The sequence below is a fragment of the Xenia sp. Carnegie-2017 genome, unplaced genomic scaffold (genome assembly GCF_021976095.1).
Source record: "Xenia sp. Carnegie-2017 unplaced genomic scaffold, XeniaSp_v1 HiC_scaffold_22, whole genome shotgun sequence".
Classification (NCBI taxonomy): domain Eukaryota; kingdom Metazoa; phylum Cnidaria; class Anthozoa; order Malacalcyonacea; family Xeniidae; genus Xenia; species Xenia sp. Carnegie-2017.
The window spans coordinates 11,107,472-11,129,529 of NW_025813485.1; the positions used below are offsets into that span (position 1 = coordinate 11,107,472).

Sequence of the window (22,058 nt, forward strand, 5' to 3'; positions counted from 1 at the left end):
ATTTTGGATGAAGGACGAGCCTGCGTTGGAGCTTTGATTTTTTCCGATGCTATCGTGAAAGTGGACCACCTTGTTATAATTATTTAATTTTACTCTAATTTCACGTGTCACTCTCGTGGCTCTTCTGTCGTGAATAATACGGATATCACAGTGATATGAGTATCCCTGTATTTGAATATTCCAAGGCCAGTACTTAAATCACTAGGGTTTGGGGAAAGTAATAAAATCTACCAAAATGAGATATTTGATGAGCAACTGTTACTTGCTCAATTTTTCGTCTTAACTAGTATTTCATAGCACCGTTTTTAACATGCATATGAATTGCTTCAAAGAAAAATTCATTGACATATGATTTTTTTGATGTGATTTCCACATTTTTGATTCTGTATGTGCAGCATAGAGAAGTAATTTATTATTCAATTGTTATTTTTATTCTGGTTTAACTCTCTTGTGTTGATGATTATTTATCATGGTTAACTGAAATTAACATTTAGTAGCATATATATAATGAATTTTTGCAAAACTGCCTTGTAATTATGTCTTTACTAATAATATTACTCAGCGTTACTCAGTGTTTTGTGAGGTGTTGTAGATCTCTCTACGTCAGTGGAAATCCACTGTAGGGAGACCCCTGAAACCAGCGTAGTAACGGAAACCGAATCCTATATCACTAGTGATTTGTGAACTTTGGCTGACGTTGGGTGGCCGGGTTTGGATACTGAAAACACGGCAGCTATATTTGCTGGGGATGCCATGCCCAAAACCCTAGTGGTTTAAGTATGGGGATATATTCATATCACTGTGACACCGACAAAGAAAACGTTTCACATAGATCACTTGAAGTATCCGCATTTCGTAAGAAAACTGCGGGCTCAACTTTAATCGTCGCCAAAACTATTTATGTTTGGTATTAATATTGATTTTTTCTACTTTACGTCCTCTTTTCATTTTTTTATCCATGGTTCTACTCTGGAAAAATTAGTGCATCAGCTATGTTTGTTATGGATAAGGTTGCAGCTATCATTGCATTAGCATTGGCAAAGAAAGCGTCGGCTTACGCTGTAGTTCGGGTTAGTGGTGTAACTATTCTGGATACATTCGAATGAAACATGTGCTTAGACAAGTTAGCTTATGTTTGTTTTGTGTTTAGTGTAGCTGCTGTGTTGTGCGATTTGCCTGGATTAGTTAGTATTTGTCTATTTATTTATATTCATGGAACTACTTTTGAAACTTCTTGAAATTATGAAATGGCTTCTAATTGATTACGCAAGTTAATTATTACATAAATGAGAAACTGTGTTTTTTTTCAGGCGTTGATTGGCCAAAAAGCGCAATATAGAAGCATAAATCTACATGATTTTCCATTCAGATATTTGTAAAATAGAACAGTTTACAAATGCAAGTACAGGGACTTCTATATTGATCAATAAGAATTTCAAATTATTTGTATATTTATTCATTATGCATTGTGATCCTATGTGAGCTGATTAAATATGATGCACTTATTTGATTTTAACCATACTAAGAATTTAAAGGTTTCATTCCTAAGTACTATTGTAGATCCAGTTCCCAGAAATGTTCTCTCGCAAAGCCTTTAATGAAAACTCTCATTTCTAGAAAGTCTGCAATAAAGTAAATGGTTTGAACCCGGGAGTATCATTACATGGTTGTAGATGTAGATTGTCCAGGTTAGTAGAGTCCCAAGAAGGACTGTTGTTGTAGTCATCTTCAGAGTCAAATGAGGAGAAAATATCAAGTTAGCCGTATTTGTTATCTGGTTCTTACATCATTGTATTGTGTGTACAGGAAATGTGTGGTTGTCAATTGTGTATTGTCATTGTGGATTAGTGTAAACTGTAATGCATTTAGTTGCTTGTTTGTTTTTATTGTGAATAAGTCATTTGTAAGGTGCCGGTAATTGCTGTGATTTGTTCAGGCTCCTGTACACACAATACAATGACATACCTGATAACAAATACAGCTAACGTGACTTTTACTCCTCATTTGGCTCCGAAGATGACTACCACTACGGTTGTCAAAATGTCAGTCAAATACAACAACAACAGTCCTTCTCAGGACTCTACTAACCTGGACAATCTTCATCTACAAACATGTAATGCTTGCAATATTACCAGTGCCCAAACCAACTTTTACTCACCCATTGAAAATTGTTCAGGAACATTGGTGCTCATTTTTTCATTTCCATTCGATATTTTTACACCAAATAAACACAAAATTATTTGATATTTGTATCGTGACAGTAAAAACTGGCTGGCTAATGGTTATTTCTGAATTAAAGCATTAGTTAGAATTACTTTCTGATGAGGGACAATGAAGAGTAGCATACTTTCTTTGACTTATTTTGAGGGATCTCCTGTGATCATGTTTCATAAGTATCCTCATCAAGAATTTCCTTATTGGGAATTTTCTGAAAAATATCCCGCATGGTAAATGTTCAAACTGTGTGGATAATTTATAGTACCATTTGTATGTTTAATTTAGTTTGAATTAGAAGTACTTGATTTAGTTGGTATTCCATACAAGTTTCATTACTTTCCCCTATCAAAATTCACCATTTGGATTTATTAAAAGGAGCTCAAAAGTAAAAGTCTGTCTTTCTGGGTTACATATGTAGTGCATTCTTCACAATTGCCTTTGTAATTCTGAGAAAGATAGTGAAAAACTATAAAACACCATATGCTTTTAGATTAAGCTACCCTAAGATACCTAAAATAAATTTCTCTACTTTATTAGGTCTTAATTATTGTCAATGTTTGGAGACAGGAATACTAACAGAATTACAGCAGAAATGTCATATATTTATTGTATAATTGCCCTGTGTCGTGCAGTGGCATAGCCAGCCATGCAAATTCAGGCTATGTAAATATTAAATATTAAATAGTAAATGTAAATAGTAAATATTATTTGTTTGAACACTCACTGTAATGACAGTAGATTTCTAAAGAAATGAATAATGCTAATGATCTGAAATTTATGTAGCACAACCAAATTTGCCAGCTGGCTATGCCACTGTATCCCTAATTGTAAAATTGAGCCAATTTACGTCTTCAATTCTTTGATATTCTGCATCTTATCTTGCATACAACTTTGCATCACAATGCCAGGCATGTTTTTGCCGTTTTACCTCATTATTAATTAATTAGTAAAAAGGTCTGTCTTTCATTGATAGTATTTTCTATTGGTTTTAGTATTATGGATTTCCAAGAGTGTACAGGAGATTTTGCGAGTTCAACAAAAGGATAACAGACAACAAGAGTATAATTCTAAGACGACAAAACATTATGAAATATTGCATAAGATTGCCTGGTCGAATTTTTTCGTTTTGGTAAGTAGAAATTATGTTTCTTTTATTCCATATTCACGTGGAATTCAGCCCGTACATAGAGGGCTAGAGTGTGGGAAGAAGGGGGGTAGGTTGAAAAAGTTCAATTAACAGTTTTTAATTGTACTACATATTGGGATGCTTTGAATATGATAAAATGCTGATGAGAATGACTCAAATGATTTGAATTGTCTCATAAGCTTCATGTCAAAAGGATTGGAACCATTGTTTGTTTTGGTTAGTTGTTACATATGTAATTTATTCAGCGTACATTTGATTCGTGATTAAGGCGTGTGTTTTACAGTTGATGGTAGTCTGCGCTGCGTGCGTTTAGGGAAGTACAGAGCTCTTAGTTTGTTTATTTTTTATTGAAAATGCTTGTGTTTTGTTTCATTCAATTCATAACCAAAGTGCAGTAAATATTATTTTTTGGATCCCAGCTTTGTTTGCGCTGTATGTCCTTGAAATGCACGACAGCAACGAGACGACGATCCTAATCATGCCATATATACAATCCGTGAATGTAATCTTTAACCTATATTTTATTGTGCATAATATAGGCTAGGATTTTTACCGATTATTTTCAGATAATGGTTCTAGTTAATGCGTAAACATGATGTTAGCCTGTGGCGAAGCTAGCGCAAATGTTTAGTCCCGCTATGTAAATTTTTCTGTGTTGTGTCGCAGTGAAAAAAAGATAGATTTGCAATTACACGAATAATGATAATGCCCTGGATTATACGCTAAGCAGAGTTGTCGGCTGGCTAAGCTATGGCAAATGAGTGATATTTTTCTTTTATTGCGTTGCCATAAATTGCGTTGTACAGTACTGCTCGGAAGTAAGTTTACCGAAAACGCGTTCCGAACGCATTCAAAAATGCGTTTCAGTTGCGTTCCAATTGCGTTCGGCTTAAGGTGGAACGCGTATCAAAACGCGTTGTTGGCCGCATCCGATCATTGATCGGTAATCATCATTTATACCTTCTATACAAGTGTTCAATTTTGGAAATTTCCATGTTATACCAGTTTTTTTGAACAATTGGAGCGCGTTCAGAACTTGTCCCCTAATTTTCTTGGAACGCGTTCGGGACGCGTTCCGGCCGCGTCGAAACACAAATGGAACGCAAATGGAACGCGAACGCAGTGATAACTAACTTCTGAGCAGTGCTGTAATATGAAAATTTAACCGAACACTTTTCTCGAGCAGCCTGAGTCAACGTGTGATAGGCATCTCGTTTTATGTTTATTTGGAAATGATGTATTTCCTGCAGAAGAATTTTATTACATTCCACAAACAATTCTAATTTTTAAATTCTTATGAATTATTTGTCGTACGTATGATCTTGCGTCTTGTGTCTTTTTTTTTACGTTTATTATCAACAAGTGATGTTGTGTTTGAATTAAAGTGTACTTTTGAAACGAAAATTTTACCATTTTGCCAGTAGACTTTCTTGAACGCTTCATGCATAACTCTTTTCATTCCCGTGATGTAGAGGTTTTTCATATGTCCAGTTTACACAGTCATGTAGTTATTATTTGCTGTATGTGTTACTTCAGTAAGGCAAAGCTTCCTTCGTGTGTTAATGGTGTTAAGTTCTGCCTAAGCATTTCATCCATAAATTTAATAATACTTAAAATTTTGCGGCGACTTTCACTTATTTTGCAATATGACGTCACTATTTGAGTAACCGAGAAAAAACTTTTTCAAATATCTGTTAAATGAAAGCCTAATTTAAACGGCAAAATTTTCGTTTCACAAACACTCGAATGCAGTTTTTTTGTCTTGGTTACGCTCCAAGGCATACTGTTACAACTAGTATCGAAACCCTCCCGTTTTTTACTTCTATGCTACAATGCAAATGTTTTTGCCACTGATTATAGCTTTCGGTACATTACATATATCTTACATCCTGTTTGTGTTTGTGCGTATACTTTAGGTCGTCAAAGCCCGCTAGAAAATTATGACGTAATGGCCTTGGTGTCTTGGCCTGGAAGATATCCTTTGTACAAATTTCATGTCTATTATTTGCCAAATTAATTTTAAAGAGTTTCTGTGGAACATCCACCTGCCTTCATGCGAAGATACGTTAGCGATATCGTTAACACATTCGCGAACTATTTACGTTGAGTCAAATTGGAATAACAAATCCACAGTCACACAAAAGAAAAATCATATGGAAAATATGTAATTTTAACTGAGGAATATCATTCGTTTTTAATACACTTTCTTTCGGCAGAGCTATTTTCGTCTCAGGTATACATACATTTCGTTAGATTTTCGCCATTTGGTTAGATTTTCGCTGCTCGAATGCATTAGTGTCACGGAAAGTGGGAGGTGTGCAGTGGGAGCCGAACTCCCCTCATTTTGCATTGAAATAGATGAATTTCTATGGAAGAGATTGTTTACGAAAGGTTTTTATTTTAAATTTAAAACATACGTATCTGTTGAGACAGAAAACGGTTCTAAGAGAACCCATTTTTATTTTCCTACGTGAAAGTGATGGCTTCGTTTAATTTACATCAGATTCTCGTGTTTTTTTCTAGCTTGCGTGTATGATCTCGTGTTTTCTTCTAGCATGCGTGTACGAAAACTTATGTAAAAAATAGGAAATGCCTTGTTTGACGTGATATAATGTTTATACTTTGATTTTCCAATTTTACCTAATGCATACACAATATGCAGAAAACATAATACTAGTGCCAAATTGGTTGTACTCATAAATGCTAGGATGCCCCCTCCCCCTTTTATTGTCCTTCAGACGCCCCTATGGTCGAATGTAACAACAATTTGATGAAATCCTAGAACTACTTCGCTTCGTCACAATTACTAGAACTTGGTGCCTGAGTAAATGAGGCAATATTTCGTTTCTTTGTTTACGTGTATTACACAGGCGCCGTGGAAGACTGATATTTGTGGAGCCCATATTCAAATAGATGACTTGTCTGGTTTACGTTTAGCTCGTCTGCAGATTTGGTCCAATGCTTTTAGACAATACTAGCAACAATGCTTAACCCCTCTCTCTCCTTGGGATAGCAAAACTCGGCAAGCCACATATTCATATGCTTTAATTCATAATAACAATGATTTCAATAGAAAATACTAATGCGTGCATGTATAAATATAGGCTAATGAATCTTCTGTGGGTTTTTCAACATCACGGAATATTGTTATTTCGTAAAAAGAAAACATTCTTTTCTGCAGTCACTTCCTGAAATCTGCGAGTACTTCTTCACGTTGCTTCTTTCAAGTAGCTTTTCATAGCCGATATAGCTGCATTCTTGAGAGATCGTATTGCGCTAGAAACTGTAAGTCTGTTTCATACGACTTGCCTTAAGATTCTATTTTCCTAAATGCTTGTCATGGATGGCACAATCTAAGTGCCGCTCAACAGTTGACTAATGTATTGTAAAGGTAGGATGTGAACATGAAAGTATGCATGCGATTCAGGATCTTGTATTTAAGAAAACAAAGGAGAATAGGATATTATTTGTTCATTCTACAAAAATGACAAGCATGGGGGTGATAAAAAATTTAGGGGGTGAGCATGTAAGGAATTGACGTAAAATGAAGTAGAGGGGTAACGGTTTTAAGGGCAGTCAGGTAGTACTACAACCGAAGTTAGTGAAGAGAGTTGAAAGTTTGCGCAGAAAACTCAGTTTGTCTGAATTGTTGATTTGTTTTGCTAAAAATGGGGGACGGAGTTAAAATTTTTCTTTCCGAGTGAAAAATTTATTTAGGGTAATCTGTTGATGTTTTTTGACTTCATTTCCTTCTTGCACATTGCGTGCTTCGTAGAAAGTCTACAACGCAAAGTCGTCAAATCTCTAAACGGACTGATTGACCATTGATTGAAATGTAAATATACAAAAGACATCGGATGTGCTGTAGTACCTTAAGGGAAACTCAACTTTAGAAAATATTCGCACCATGTTTTTTGTCTTGCATGCAAGTTTTGAAAGAAGGCATGCAGGAAAACCTTTAATATGTTGATATGAACGAGCTCAATGCATGAAATGATTTATGATGCCCCCAGCTATACGCCAATGCCTACAACGCACTTTCAGTTAATGATCTAATTTTGGGTGCATCAAAAAACTGCAACACTTTGAAATAACCCGATGTTTACCTATTTGCACGGTTTTGCTGTGGTTGCTTCTCAAGGAAGCGTAAGCGCAGTTGAAAGGAGTTTCTTACTGATTGCGAGTAACTGTCGGTTGGTTTCAAAAGGTTGCAGTTTTTTATACATCCTGTATACTCGACTCGATCAAAAATCCTCATCAACATTTTATTCGTGTTTTTACTGACATCTTGGCTAACGGTGACAATTAGTAGATGAAGATCCCTAACCACTCCAACGTCGCTGCTGCGATTCACTTCTGCACTGATAAGAGCGAAGTTCGTAGAACGTGGACGATGCACGTGACGGCCACGCTCGTGTAGGGCAGTCCGCAGTCGTTCTTCTAAATGATACATAACCTCGTTCTTCCGTTCGCTGTATTAGACTTGTTTTCAAATTGATCTGTTCATTGCAAATTTCAAGCATGTAATTCATTTCAATTGCGTTTTACGTCTCCTTGGAGATCTATTATTCCATAAATCATTCAAAATTTAAACGTCGACTGGTTTCAAAAATGAGTAGGTTTTTGAGTCACCATTATTACATCTTCAAATTTTTAAAAACACAATTTATTAAAATGTCTTATGTGTAGTCACGTGTCAACAGCAGTTTATGAACAATTAAATAATTTCAATTGCGTTTTACAAACATATAAATAATTTCTGCAGGGTGTATGTAAGAAAATCTGCAACCCTTTGAAATCACCCGACGTTTATAATTTTTATGATCAGCTGCAATTGATCCAGTAGGGTTGCCAGACAGACTTTTTACTCCCGCTATGCAAATAATATAGTTTCCTAAAGAAATGAATAATGGTAATCCTTGCAGGGCTGGAGTAAATCTGCAGGTTTGCTACCTTACTGAATTGGTCCCCAAAAAGTTGTAAAAGCATTTGAGTACAATAATCAATTGCCAATCCAAAACATGTAAATTTAGTCGCTTCATTTCAAAGGCTTGCAGTTTTTGATAATCCCCCCGTAATAAATAATGTCTTTTGTGGGGGAGAGAGAATACCATGTTTTATTTACAGATGCCCTTATCATTTTTGCTTGTTTTCACTTTGCATTCCAATCATACGATATGCTTTAGGAACATGTAGTAGGCATGCATAGTGTGTAGTGAATAACGAATCTCACCTTTAAGTTGCTCCATCTTGTAAAGGCATACTAACAATTTTCAATTTTGCAGTTTCTTCACTGCAATGCTCGTTATATTTTTAATAAATTTTACTTGACAGCTTAGTCGATGATTTATTCGTTATCTTGACAGTTATAAATCTGCCAGTGTCCTATTTTAGCAATGTAATTACTTTTGTCATACATCTCACTAATTATCGGTCAATCCAGTTCAATATGTGACAAAAGCCATTCTCCAGAAACGCTAGAGTACTGTGAAGTCAATTATTGCCAACATGCATTAGGTTGAATCTTGACTCAATCGAGGCTCTGTTCAGTTGGGCCACAATACTCATTATTTCTAGCATTTACTTCAAACTTAATTGATGTTTAATTAACACATCAACGTTTCCAGTAGTGATGTATTTAAGTGTATAAATTGCTTCTTATGGAGGCTGGACAGCTGGAGCAAAGCTCAAAACATCACGTGCACGCCTACCTAACGTGAAATTTAATGAAAATGTATATGGGCGTTTATTGGCTTTGTTCTAAAACTTGAGCGATTTGATATTAAAGTGCTTATCGTCGATTCTTTTCTAACACTTAGGGAAGTTAGAAATATCACGCGGGAAGTCTAGCTTCCTTTGCATCTTGACCATTATCTAGCCGTTTTAGCATTTTTTTTCGTAACTAGCTTTCAGAATCGCAATCTTGTCAGCTCAATTCTGGCGTTGAATCTTGCTCAATGCATGTTTAGCTATTTTAATTGAATAGTTTTTTGTTTTACCTTTAAATATCCTAACATCGTATTTAGTGACAACTTAAGTGCTCTTTAGAATTCTCTTTGAAGGAAACAATGAAGTTTATTGCCTAAAATTTGAGTAGAACACGAGTAAAAACCCACGTTGTTTCGTTATTCGCTATTTATATTGCTTTGCTACTTGCCACCTTTTAAAACTTAGCTAGCGAGAAGAGTAGCTAATAAAATTAAAGCATTTGTAGTAGAATACTAGTATGATTCTACTAAAAACAGTTTGATGGATTTATTGAGCTGGAAAGAATTGGAGTTTGTTTTGTTTTTTCCCTCGTATAGTTAAAAGTAGTAAAGACAATATATCGCTTGTTCCGTTTGTTGTTTTAAATGGTTTTCCATGCAATTCTTTTCGTGTTAACATCTTTTAAAAAAAGGTAATAGCACTTGTAATTCAGACTAATCATTTTAATTCAACATTGACATTAAACGTACGTTAATGGATCATTTGAAGATCCAGTTAAGTATCGGAAATACTATCATCTGCAAATTGTTTGTGCGCTCACGAGACGGATATGACACTAAATACCCTTGCCATCTGCACAGTTCAAAAATATAACACAAGTCATGTGCATTCTCATGTTTTTACTAAGTATCACAGTATATGTATGTTCCGAGATCATTAAATGCTTGCTCCATGACAATTTTTAAGTTTGGAAAATGTGTTGAATTAGTTCTGGAAAGCAACGATTTCGTGTTAAAAATTATGACATTAATCTTCGGATTATTTACATCAGCTTTTCTGTCTTGTCAAGTAACTCGAGTTTTGATTTACTAACCCCCCTGTTACAACGCGTTGATTAGTTTAATTTATTGTTTTCGGAAAACGTGTTTATGACAGAGTTGAAGGCCTGTCGTTACCATACACGTAGCTAACTTTTAACATGTTTTCACCCCTATATCGCACAGTCTAGTCCCGACAATGGTAAAAAAAATCACTTTTGTTATAGACGGCGCTCTCTTTCCAAGCATGTTGAGCTCAAAATAATGGCTGCCCAATCAGGCCTGCTGTTCACTAACTTTATCGCACTTGTTTTGACGGCAGCAACTAAAAATGACAGCGTTGAAACCTTTGCGGAAGTTCTTCCCCAACAGGCAGTAGATGACTGGATTGTATGCACAATTAGCAAGTGCCAACAACATCGAAAGATACCAAACAAAGCTAGAAAATGCAATAAAGGAAATGAAAAATCGTGATATTTCATTCAAGCATACTTAGTTTATTGCCTGTGTATATGCATATTTATGTGAGAATTTTCTCCTACAGTAAATTAGATGCATGCATGCACTTTATATAGATAATAGTATTTATCACACAGACAGAAATCTGATTGAATTCGTTTTCGATTCATAAAATATGTTCTTTCGTTTTTATTTTGATGATTTGTCTAAAAATATTTTAAAAAGCGTGTTTGAAGTTCTTGACAAGTTTTTGAACAAATTCCTTCGTCCTGCAAACCCTAAGAGTCGGCAAAATGTGATGTAGCTAGACTCTTCACCGAGCTTGGATAGTTTAGTTTCAACCCTAACTTCACCCTTATACCTCAATTACTTTCATCATATTTACCTATACACTGCCTTCTTCTCCACTCCAGTATCTCTTAAAAGATACGATGTGTAGAACGGTGTCCAAGCAATGAAAAAGAACACGGATGATGTAATCAACATCTTTACGGCATGCTTCTTCTTTTTTATCGACCTGCATCCCGTTTGATTTGCTGCAACGCTGCTCGAGCTTTGTTTTCGTAGATTTAGTACGACGGCGAGGTATCGGTTTATAACTAAGATTAATGGTAACACGTAGACCATGAGATACCTTGAAATGGCGTACGCCTGCGCGACGCCTCTCGATGGAAATCGCTCAAAGCACATGCAGCTCGCCTGTTTGTGCTGATATTTCTGCGTACCGCAGAACACCATTGCTGGGATATGTATAAGAATAGCCAGCAGCCATGTCTGCATTATGATCCGTTTTACAGGGATCGATCTTCCATGATTCAGCAGCGGTTTACAGATAGCGTGATATCGCTCGTGAGCCACGGCCGTCAGTGTGAACACGCTTGCCCCGTGGCAAATGTAAACCAAACTCCCGCGAAACTTACAAGCTATGTTTCCTAAAAAATTTTTTAGGAAGAAGTATGTCATTATGTAGTATCCGTAAGTTGTATCTATGTGAAGCAGTTTCTACATGCAGTATTTTCACTGCAACAGTCACGATTCCGTGCCCCGAAAGACCAGTTACACATCACGTCAGCTGAGCATTGTATAGTCTGTTCTCATTCGCGTGATTCATTTCGCTAGCACACTTATCATGCAGCAACATAATTGGATCTCTACGATGCAAACCCTTTGCCTTTAGATATATATATATATGTTATTTACCTGCAGGGAGGTCCGTACGGAAAAATGTTTTTAAGAGGTTGCAAAAGCTGCCCGAGGGCTGAAAGCCGAGGGACGCTTTTGAGGCCTAGTGAAAATATTGTTAAGTACGGACCGACGTAAAGGGTATATAACAAATTTATTTTTTCATTTTTAATGAAGAAATTCGCGCTGTAAAATGGCCGATGCAACTTGATGTTCAGACTAAAATTGGATTGCTTTCTACAAACTTTGATTCGTCTGCATAGTAAAATTTATTCTTGCTACGATAACTTTCATCTTAATACACCTTGCCTACTCGTTCAACAATTTACATCACTTTTAAATCAATTTTAAAAATTAACATTTCACTTTGCAAAAAAATACATTGCAAAAATATCACTTTTGGCCCACGGGCAAGATATCGTAAAAAGCTGCCTGCTGAGGCAGCCAATCAAATTGCTGGAAACCAAAATATATCGCTTCGCATGCATAAATAAAAAGATAGAATTATGCTAATGTGTTATTGCTTGGGGCATTTTTAATTATGTGCGAAGCATCCTTGACGCGATGTAGCGGTTGTTGAAGGTCTTTATGCCATTAATAGCAAAATGGTAAATTGTGTTTTTCTCCCGCTAGTTGGATATAACCTATTTTAAATTTGTAAATGATTGCCTTACATGAAACGACAACTTTATTTCATTTTTGCGTAATTAAACACGACTTTGGAGAGCCTTATGAATTAATTGTATAGTTTTCGAAAGAATGATCTCAAAAACAAGATAAAGAAATATTTTAAATAACTGTTTTGTCACTTCTTTTATCTTGTACAAGTCAAAAGTTTTTCTTCTCTTGTGCAGTTTAAATTGCAAAGTCGTTTAAAACCCGTTTCAAATCATAAAATCGTGATTTATGTAATTTCTTGGTGAAGAAAAAAGTATCATCGATATGTGCTTTGACTTTAAAGTTCATACACCTTAGGAAGATACAGAATCAATAGGCTTGATTTGTTACTATACTGGTTACATTATAAGCTTCGTGCAACATTAGGTGATTTGGGTATCGTAGAACCATGGGAAACGGAGGCAGAAAGCATAACTGCATGGCTAGTATAGCAAGCAAGAATGTATCATACGTACCTAAGTGCAAATCGATTGTCAAATAATCAACGACGTGAAAAATCGACAGCACGGTTGCTAGAATGTCGGCAATGGCCAAATTGACAAGCAAGTAATTCGTGTTTGTTTGCATCAATGGATTCTTCTTTACCACCCAACAAACGATGCTGTTCAAAACAACCGACAGTACAAATATTACAACGTAAACAAAAAGAAACGCCGGCTCGTTGAAGACTTTGTCGTATGCGCAAGAATTATTTGACATGGATGTCGATGTCTTCTGAGGCGTTGGAAATTGTGATACTTGATGTTTATTTGTTGTTTGCAGGACAGGTGGATCGGCCATGTTAGATCCCGAGTACTCCGTCTATAGTATAAAGAACTAACATATAAATTATATATTAATGGCATATCATTGAAAATAAATATATTTTTATAAATTATATTCAAACCATCATAAAGTGCTTGAGAAGTTTTTGGCTTGTTTGTCCAAACAACTAATGTAGTTTGCGTTCAGTCAGCTTTCCACAATCACTATATACGCATTTCTGCAATTTCATACAGTCAACGGCAGGCAGAAAGCTGCATTAAAATGGCCTTATGACAGGTGCACATTTAATGATATGATTCAAGTGGGCTGATTTTCAATTTAATCCTAATTTTCTGTTTTCATGCAAATCGTTGTTCACATAGAGAACTGTTCTTATTGTCCCCCAATGCAATCTGCATTAATAAAATTAGTCATTTTCAACGAGACAAATGATAAAAATGTCAGTATGACGATTTTACTCCCTGTATTTTTGCAAATTTCGATTGGCTCAGTAACTTCACTTCCAAAAATACCGCCGCATAGATGACAGTGGTATGAAATGATACTCGATTATGATGAGTTGTAAAATCCCTGAGATTCGAAATACCTTTAATAACAGTGAAAAATTCTGTAAAACCTTTTCTTCCGGAACCTTTACTCGTCATTTGTTGCTGTTATATTAAAATATGATCTTACATGTGATCACACGCGTGTAATGATTGCCTAGTCACACGCCTTCCTATCCTTTCTCGCTCGTGCCTTTGAGGTCATAAAGGAACAGTGGCGGTGAATGAGGACTTTTCACTGAAACAAATTGAACAGCTGAACAGCTGTACTTACAGACGTACTCAGAATGGTAAAAGCCAGCGGTAGACTTAAGTCCTGACTTCCCTGTTGACCGTGAAATCATTCGTAAAATTAAGCTGAGTTAATGGTACTGCTTATTTTCACAGGTAGAAGGTGCTTCGTTGGTTTTTTACCCTCAAATAGTTCGTATCGTCAAATGCTCATCCTTAGAGCATATATATTCTATTTGTTTTGCGTTTAAAATGGCTACGAAACAAAAATTTTCCTTTTTGAGTTATATTTTCATCGAACAGAACTTTTAAAGTGACAATGCACGGCTTTCTATTTTTGTTTCTAAATTCGTTTCTGCATGACTCTTTTAATTTGTAAGATATTGAGATAATGTCCGACGACGACCAGTGACGTCAAATTACATATTGCAAAAAGGTATATTTGCTGATATGTAACTTCATCAGGGCAGAAGTCGTTCCTTTTATTGTGAAGTATTAATGGCATGAAATGTTGCCTTTCAATGGAAAATTGTCTGGAAACTAAAGGATATTTGAAACTATGTGGCGAGTCATTACTATAGCTATTTCTAAAAATAGGCTTTTGTTGACCAGAATGATTGAAGCATATGTAACAATGTGTTTTTCTTAAATGAAGATATGATCTTCGCCCTTTGCTGGGCAATTTAAGCAATTGTCTCATGAACCTGAAAAAATTCAGGTAACTCAACGGGATTCGAACCCATGACCTCTGCGGTGCCGGTGCAGTGCGAATGGGTTCATGGGTTCATGGGTTCGAATCCCGTTGAGTCACCTGAATTTTTTCAGGTTCATGAGACAATTACTTAAATTGTCCAGCAAAGTGCGAAGATCATATCTTCATTTAATTTCAAACACCGCACTATAACATTCTTCAATGTGTTTTTCTTTGTTCAGAATCAGTATAGGGGCAATATTCAGTATTGAAGCTGAGTTACAGCAAACAACAAGATTCATGAGCAAAGACTTAAATAACAAGGCGTATATATAAAATAAATAAATATTTTGCTGTTCATTTAGAAAATATATAGCTAAGTACATCTTGAATTTATACTGAAAAAAAACAGCTAAATAATGTCAAATGGGTACAACAAAAAATCTTACAAAAATTTTTTGACAACTAAAATATCAGATCTTTGTCATAATATGTGATTTAGTTCGTTCAAAAGCAATTAAAACTGCTAAAATGCAAAAAATTCATTCATACTAGACAATACCTGACATATTTTGTTATCTGCCGTTCACTCCTACGACAATTGAATCACTTTCAAAACCATAACAAACAAAGCAAATGGTCGTCTTCAAAAACTCTTTACTTAGAATGATAATAGAATATTAGCTTTCCTGCAATGTCATAGACATCTTCGGCCGTTATCATAGTGAACATAGCAATCGAAACGCGCGTGCATCATGGAATAGTTGGCCGCCATATTTGTATTAAGTCACCCGATTCGATGCAGTCATCAAGTTGCTCTCGAACCAATTTGGCACCAATTGTAGAGCAAAAACAACCGTTATGGTGCCAAAACGGCTCTTTTGTCTGTTTTAGCCCTTATTCTTATCCAATACGGCTAGCAATTTCAACATCCAAAACGACCTCATGGGGCTAAAATGGCCCATTTCTTTTTACTGTGTATGACGTCGCTACTTGTATAAATTGGAGATAGTGAAAACTTCAATATATTGGGCATGAAAAGGGAAATGCATGAACTGTTTTAGAAAGTACATTGTTTTTTAAAAGTTTTCTCAAAGGAAGATATAATTTAAATAGCAAAATTTCTGTTTCATAGACGCTTTGCTGCACTGGACGAAACACACAAACCAGTTTTCCATCTTCCAGCGTTCTTCGTTTCAGTGAGGTGTATTTAAAATTTCTCCCTCTTTCACCTACCTGTTGAAAAATGAAAATGACCCCATTTCGCTCTACCGATTCTCGTGAGCGCCAGAATTCTCAGATTGTCAGGCCTGTGACCCCAGCATCAGCATCGCAATAGCCGTAATGCCCTATGTACTCAAGCCATTTAACTGTGAAGCTCTAAATGAGCTCTAATTTGATTTGATGTACCAATTGAACTTCTTTTTTCACTTTGCTTTGTCATGGCTCATGCAGATCGAAGCCGTGCTTTGTCTCCATCTGTCGAAAGAGTGAATTTGTCCGGTTCTATTTCTTGAAAGTCACATTTCGACAGTTTCAAGAACATTCTCCGTAATCGACTTAGATAACCTTTAAAAATACTTTATGGCACCGTAAGTGAAGTACTTCTGGCGCACAGGCGGGTACTTTCCCCCAAAGAGTATTTATTGACATTGATACTGACCAAAAGCTAGGTGTTTAAATTGTTTTAAAGTAAATGCTACGTTCTTCCAGTTTTACTTTCAAGTTGAGAGACTAGCATTCTGCATAGTTAGCATCAGACTGCTTCAATAATTACATGAACATCCATTTATATAAAAAATACCCTTAGAAAGAATACCAGAAAGTCTATATATATTTTGCTTTTTAGTGTTTTTGGGCTTTAGAGGGTGCAATATAGCACTTGCCACTTGCGACAAAACCAATTACCATTGTTATCATTCGAGTCAGGGCTAGTCGAACTTTAAATGATGATAAATAAACAAATCACCTGCTCTGTTTTGTGATAAGCAATTGTAATAACTACACTGCTATTTGGTCTAAAGAAAGATCCTTTAACTTTGTCAAACTAAAAATCGTCAAGATTTTGCTGAAAATTTTTGCTCTCGAGGAAATTTATTTTTGCCTTGTAAGTTTTGCTTTTAAAAATGGCAGAAAAGGTCGGGGATTTCTTATCACGCCAGCTTCACAGTGTCTTATACGGCAGTTCATGTTTGCCAAATTGTACCATGTCAACAATCAGTCGCCTGTTTTTTGTCGTCTTTGGAAAGATGAAAAGATGACGAACGTTTGAACTGTTATAATATTCAGTAAAGCTACGTTCCAGTCACTTACTCGTTACCATAGAATTAACTGAAAAAGGTTTACGTAACCTCATCAATAAGTGCAAAATCCAACTCGTTGTTTTCTTTTTCATTTTGTCGGAAGAATTTCTGTCGCTTGTGAATGTTAAATGCAACTCACTTTTTTACATTTATTGCACTTTATAGACATTCAATTTTTCTCTATCAATCTCAGTATAGAAATGAGTCCTCTCGTGATAAGTTGTATTACAAAGTCCAACCAAGTAGACAAAGAACTGTTTTTATCAGCAAAAAATAAGAATTAAGTTCAATCCATCATCCAATACAACATCCAAACTTTTAGTGTCTTAATTGCTTTTTGTCTAAGATTGCGTTAGTAGCTAGAATTTTGTCTTCATGTGCATTTATTAAGCGGTTTGAATTTTTTACTTGATAATATGTAGATTCCCAGCTTCAAATAAGACATTTGATTTCATTTATTGTTTAATTGTTCGCATGGCGTAGGTCAAAATAAAAAGTTTCGATTTCAATAAATCAAAATAACTTTATTTCTTTTGTTGTGAAATTCCGTTCACGAAAGTCTCTATATATATAGCATAACAGATGTTCTTTTCTTTCTCCCTTGTCAAAAAATAACCATTGCCTGGCACGTGCAACAGTCACGGGCAGCAGACCGCAATCATCTACCCAATTTTATATTCATAATACCTTAATTCAAAAGAAAATTATTGGTTACAATTACTAAAGAATAAAATTCAAAGAATTGAGTAGTTAGGAATGTAAGTTTCTCCAAAAATTTAGTGTTTTCAAAATCCAATTAAAGAGTTCATACTTCATAGCCACAGAGCACATTCATTGCATCGCCACAAATTGAATCTTGCCGTCTTTTTTGTTCCATAATAAACGTCATTGATAGTCATTCCGTGGTACAGTTTAATGTTTCTGTAAATCACGTGTCAGGGGCGCAGTTAGTTTCAAAAAAAATGGGATCTACATCCTGGGACCGACTTTTGTAGTATTTGCACTTGATACAAAAAGAATTTTGGCCGTACTACCAACTGTTTTTGCTCTGTTGCTTTTCGAAGACACTGTACAAACTCTCTAGGACGTGTGAACCGTCGACCTCCTTAGTACTGATTCTGTCTTAGAATCTCCCAAAGGTCTCCTTGGTTTGCAGAAGGGTGTACAAACACAGTAAACATCTTAGATATTTCTTAAATAATCAGCTATCTTGGCAGCATGGCGACTTTTAAACTTTTGTAAATGATAGAAAAGCCTAAATAAGATGTTTCATTGGTATAGGGACTTTTAATCGATGCTTACTGGCGATTTAAACGTTCAGTCAGAATAGATATATTATACAAAAACTTTACTTGATGTTGGACCAGAGTTCTAAGCGATTTGCCATAGAAAAAAAACACAGACAAAAGCAAATGATAGAAAGTGAACTATATATCTTTTTTAATTTTCTTTTTCTTTCTTACTGTAATATTTTGCAAAATTGCACTCAAACTTCAGGACACCAAACTGCTGTAGCCAATGGTATTTCACATACGGAAAACTAACTCATCAATTTTTTTTGCAACTCATAAAAATATCTGTCAATAAGTCTTAAATGATTAAGAATGTTCTTGCGGCCAAATGAGCTGGAAGCCAACACAGACATCTCCATTTCATCGTCTTGCGTACATTCTAATGTTACATCAAATAACTCTCTCAGTAACAATCTGAAAATGAGATTGAAACTGGTTTTGATAATGATTGAAAATCCCATAATTAGCACGAGTTTCTAAAATGTTGTCAAGCGAAAGATTTCTATACAAAAACTCTTCTGTATTAACGTATGCAAAATCCTTACCTTGCACGATCAATTTCATTCACTTTGTCTTTGATGCGCGTCGTCGTTGACAATCCTTGATAATTTGTATCCGTACTTGACTCCTTGACTGCCATTTTCACGAGTGTCTCGATCGGAAAGTATTCAGAGTTTAGGTTGTTTATTCCTTCTGCAAATGTTGCAGCGTCGTTTTCGTTGATTCTCGTCAGCACTGTTGCTGGTCTCGTTTCATTTTTTCTTTCACATTCAAGACCTTTCTCGCCAAAAGCGTCGCCTCCTGTTTGGTTTACGCCTTTGTGAAGGGCTGGAACAGACTTAAGCATTTGGTATCCATTTTTTTTTGCCAAGTATCTTTTTAAAACCGTAGAGGTACTTATCTTGTTAATCGATCTTTGGTTTTTCATCTTAGCACGCGTTGAACACTGTCGATGTCTTTGCTGGACAATGTTTGGAACATTGCTATTAACCACATTTGAATCATACGATTGAAATTTCATGCACGACACGTGGTTAAAGGTATTGTTAACGCAAGTGTTCTCGAGCACAGCAACATTTGCACCAATAGTTCTTTGACAGTTACTTTCTAACCTATGATGACAAAGCTTCTGAGCTGGGTTTGCTCTGTTTAGCGACACGTGTAAATTTGTTGCCGGTTTCATATGGGAAGAATTGCTTTCCTGAAATGCCAACATCTGTTTTTGTTCCAAATACCTGTCAAGATCAGCATTAGCCTTCGCCAGAAGCTCCTTGGAAGACGATGTCCACGTGGCTTTCGCCGATTGAGCGGCACGAATAACCGAAGTCGAAACGGATTTCTTACTCGATGGCATTTTTTGTGAATAGTTCTGTTTAGGAAAACTCTGAATAAAGTAGTGTTCCTTACAATCTCTTGCAGCGTTATTTGAGTTATACACTGATGTATGATAGCTTATCCTGTTATTTAGTGGCAGAAACTCTTCCCTATCCTTTTGGGATTTTGTTTTTCCACTCGTGATTTGCCAATCATCATTACGGGTGCGACTGAATGCTTCAAAGGCGTTTGTCTGTAGTGTTTGTTCGTGTAGCTGCATTGTTGTTTGCTTAACAGGAGTGGTGTACGGAAAACAATCTCTAGATCCGTCATTCCAGATTTTGTACGCGTAAGATTTGCGATACGTAGCATTAATTATGCGATTTGATCGTTCTTTATCAAAGGAAAAGCTACTTAAGTGATCTTGGCGACTCCTCGGAAAAACTGGCTGTTTTGCCTCACTATTCGTCTTTGTTTCAGCTCGATTAGTAGCAAAACTTGCATTACTGAATTTCTTTGATCGGAGACATGCTCCATATGAATATTCCTCGTTGCTGTAACCCGGCATTGTTAGACTTCTTACGTTTTTTATGACAGGGTAGAATAAGTCACTAACTTCTGTAGTGGTCATATTTGACGGTGCAAATTGAGCAGATCGATTCATATAGAGGTATGAAGTTGATCTGAAAAAACGACCTGAAAAAATGACAAATAAAGACGTCAACAGTCCTGTTATACCTTAATTACATCAGCATGAAGAGTCAAGACGGCGTGTCAAATGTCTATTTTAACTATTAGGCACTGACTTCCAATGCAAGACATGACGGACTTCCAATGTATGGCTTTTTTACACTTTCTCGATAGAGAATAAAAAAATCCCATCAAAGTCCACCAACCCTGAACATTCAACGAGAATTTTCGTCGAGAAATTTGCTGTGAATAACCAATGTCTATGCCGGATATGACGCAGGTTTTGTAGCGGCGTAACTTACAAAAGCAAATAACAACTACTAAGATCAACTGCAAATTTTGCAGAGTTTTACATTTTGGAAGCATAGCGTTCAAAAAATATAAGTCTGACGTTTGAGACATGACTTGAATAAGAGCTTCTGATTTATAACCTGCTCAATTGACAACAATGCATAGTGGTAAGCGCTTTATTAGTTTAAATGCATGAAAATGTGGGAGCAATGTGTACTGGCATTTCTCTTTTCCGTTTTCTCCCTACTTTCATCAATAAATCATCAACAAGCAGTGGATGGAATTTCTTTGTACGTATCGGCATCTACTATTTTCATACGCCTTTTATTGTTAGTCTTTACACACGAAAACCGGTCATTTCTTGGTGTATTAACATGCTTGTGACTTACCTAACATTAGCCAGAAGATTGCATGTGACAAAAGTTTGCTACAAAGTTTGCCCTTCAAAATGAATCGTTGAAATAGCGACTTTAATATTTACTCCTTGAAGCAAACCAAACCAACCTTCTTTCGTTTTGTCAACCGATTGACTATTTTCCGTTTTACCAACAGAAGGACACTTCAAAAGTATTGATATTGTTTTTACATCGTTAAGTATTGCCGATATTGTTCCGATGCGTTTACCGACTGCTGACGAAGTCAATTGCATGTGTGATAGATATTGAAAAATCATTTATAGGTCTGGGGCAACAAACAGAGAATCATGCAAATTCATATTTATTCCCACATAACACACGTTCGGTGACGTAGCTAGCTAGAGAAGTGTACATGTGTGTCCGATGTTATATATAACTTGATCCAGTTTTCAATGAAGATTAGTTTTTGTCTAATATCTGTCAAAACATGAGCATGAAGGCGACATTTATTTTCCAGAGATTCAAAAAACTCAATGATGCATGGTGGGTAATGTGAATTAACTCGTCAAAACATGACAAAGAGAAGATTCATCAATTTCTTCCAGCTTCATTGCACCATTTGCTCTTTCTTGCGCGCGCGCGCGTTGTTAATTTTCCATTTGCTTCTGTATAAAGTCAGCAAACGTTAAATTACCACCCATCATGCATTATTTTGTCGAAAGTATTTATTGATAAATCACTGCAATGTAGTTTGACGGTTGCTCAAGATATCAAAAAAAATATCCATCTCTGGCACTGAAACATTACTAATTTTTTGTTTTGGAGAAAAGATCCCAAAAGAGTAAAGCTTTGACCTTGTGCATTTTCAGGCTTAATTGTGTTGTGTAATCGTGTTATGTAAGGCAATTGTGTAATACAGTTAAAACTTTCTATCGATCCAAATATTTTGCTGTTCACTCAAAGCAATAACGATAAATCTTCTAAAACTGGTGTAGTTGACAACATGACAATTTCTCTTTTTCGCACGGCAAATCGTACATCATCGGCAACTAAGATTTTATCTAATTTTACCCAAGTATAGTAGTCCTTAGTAAACAATTATCACGCAAACAGTGTTTTTTGTTTATCGACTTTTGTTTAGCTACTGGCTC

The 22,058-nt window shown here is 35.9% G+C and overlaps 3 protein-coding genes and 1 long non-coding RNA gene across 4 annotated transcripts; 1 reads left to right on the forward strand and 3 right to left on the reverse strand.

The window, feature by feature from the left end:
* Window positions 1–876: 876 nt before the first annotated feature.
* Window positions 877–5,585, forward strand: LOC124446135. The gene is made up of 3 exons (XM_046996949.1): window positions 877–1,070; window positions 3,210–3,346; window positions 5,281–5,585. The coding sequence occupies exons 1-3, from the start codon at window positions 993–995 to the stop codon at window positions 5,306–5,308; spliced, it is 243 nt and encodes an 80-aa protein (XP_046852905.1). The 5' UTR covers window positions 877–992; the 3' UTR covers window positions 5,309–5,585.
* A 4,192-nt stretch (window positions 5,586–9,777) lies between these two features.
* LOC124445112 (substance-P receptor-like) lies at window positions 9,778–13,214 on the reverse strand. Its single transcript, XM_046995820.1, has 3 exons — window positions 12,885–13,214; window positions 10,955–11,501; window positions 9,778–10,549 (listed from the first exon to the last, which is right to left on the reverse strand). Exons 1-3 carry the CDS (start codon window positions 13,207–13,209, stop codon window positions 10,387–10,389), a joined length of 1,035 nt encoding a protein of 344 aa, XP_046851776.1. The 5' UTR covers window positions 13,210–13,214; the 3' UTR covers window positions 9,778–10,386.
* A 4,253-nt stretch (window positions 13,215–17,467) lies between these two features.
* LOC124445993 lies at window positions 17,468–17,911 on the reverse strand. The gene is made up of 2 exons (XR_006948316.1): window positions 17,776–17,911; window positions 17,468–17,651 (listed from the first exon to the last, which is right to left on the reverse strand). It is a non-coding gene; the product is annotated as an uncharacterized LOC124445993 (long non-coding RNA).
* Window positions 17,912–18,377: 466 nt separating this feature from the next.
* LOC124445991 lies at window positions 18,378–21,086 on the reverse strand. The gene is made up of 3 exons (XM_046996779.1): window positions 20,941–21,086; window positions 18,802–20,266; window positions 18,378–18,670 (listed from the first exon to the last, which is right to left on the reverse strand). Exons 1-3 carry the CDS (start codon window positions 20,945–20,947, stop codon window positions 18,505–18,507), a joined length of 1,638 nt encoding a protein of 545 aa, XP_046852735.1. The 5' UTR covers window positions 20,948–21,086; the 3' UTR covers window positions 18,378–18,504.
* Window positions 21,087–22,058: the final 972 nt, after the last annotated feature.

Coding starts and splice junctions, on each gene's coding strand:
- LOC124445112 (XM_046995820.1), bottom strand. CDS start 13,209: ATGGCCGATCCACCTGTCCTGCAAACAACAAATAAACATCAAGTATCA. Junction 11,502..12,884: donor GACAATCGATTTGCACTTAG/GTACGTATGATA, acceptor AAAATTTTTTAG/GAAACATAGCTTGTAAGTTT. Junction 10,550..10,954: donor GAGAAGAAGGCAGTGTATAG/GTAAATATGATG, acceptor TGCATTTTCTAG/CTTTGTTTGGTATCTTTCGA.
- LOC124445991 (XM_046996779.1), bottom strand. Junction 18,671..18,801: donor AATGAAATTGATCGTGCAAG/GTAAGGATTTTG, acceptor TCTCATTTTCAG/ATTGTTACTGAGAGAGTTAT.
- LOC124446135 (XM_046996949.1), top strand. CDS start 993: ATGTTTGTTATGGATAAGGTTGCAGCTATCATTGCATTAGCATTGGCA. Junction 1,071..3,209: donor CGGCTTACGCTGTAGTTCGG/GTTAGTGGTGTA, acceptor TATTGGTTTTAG/TATTATGGATTTCCAAGAGT. Junction 3,347..5,280: donor GGTCGAATTTTTTCGTTTTG/GTAAGTAGAAAT, acceptor CGTATACTTTAG/GTCGTCAAAGCCCGCTAGAA.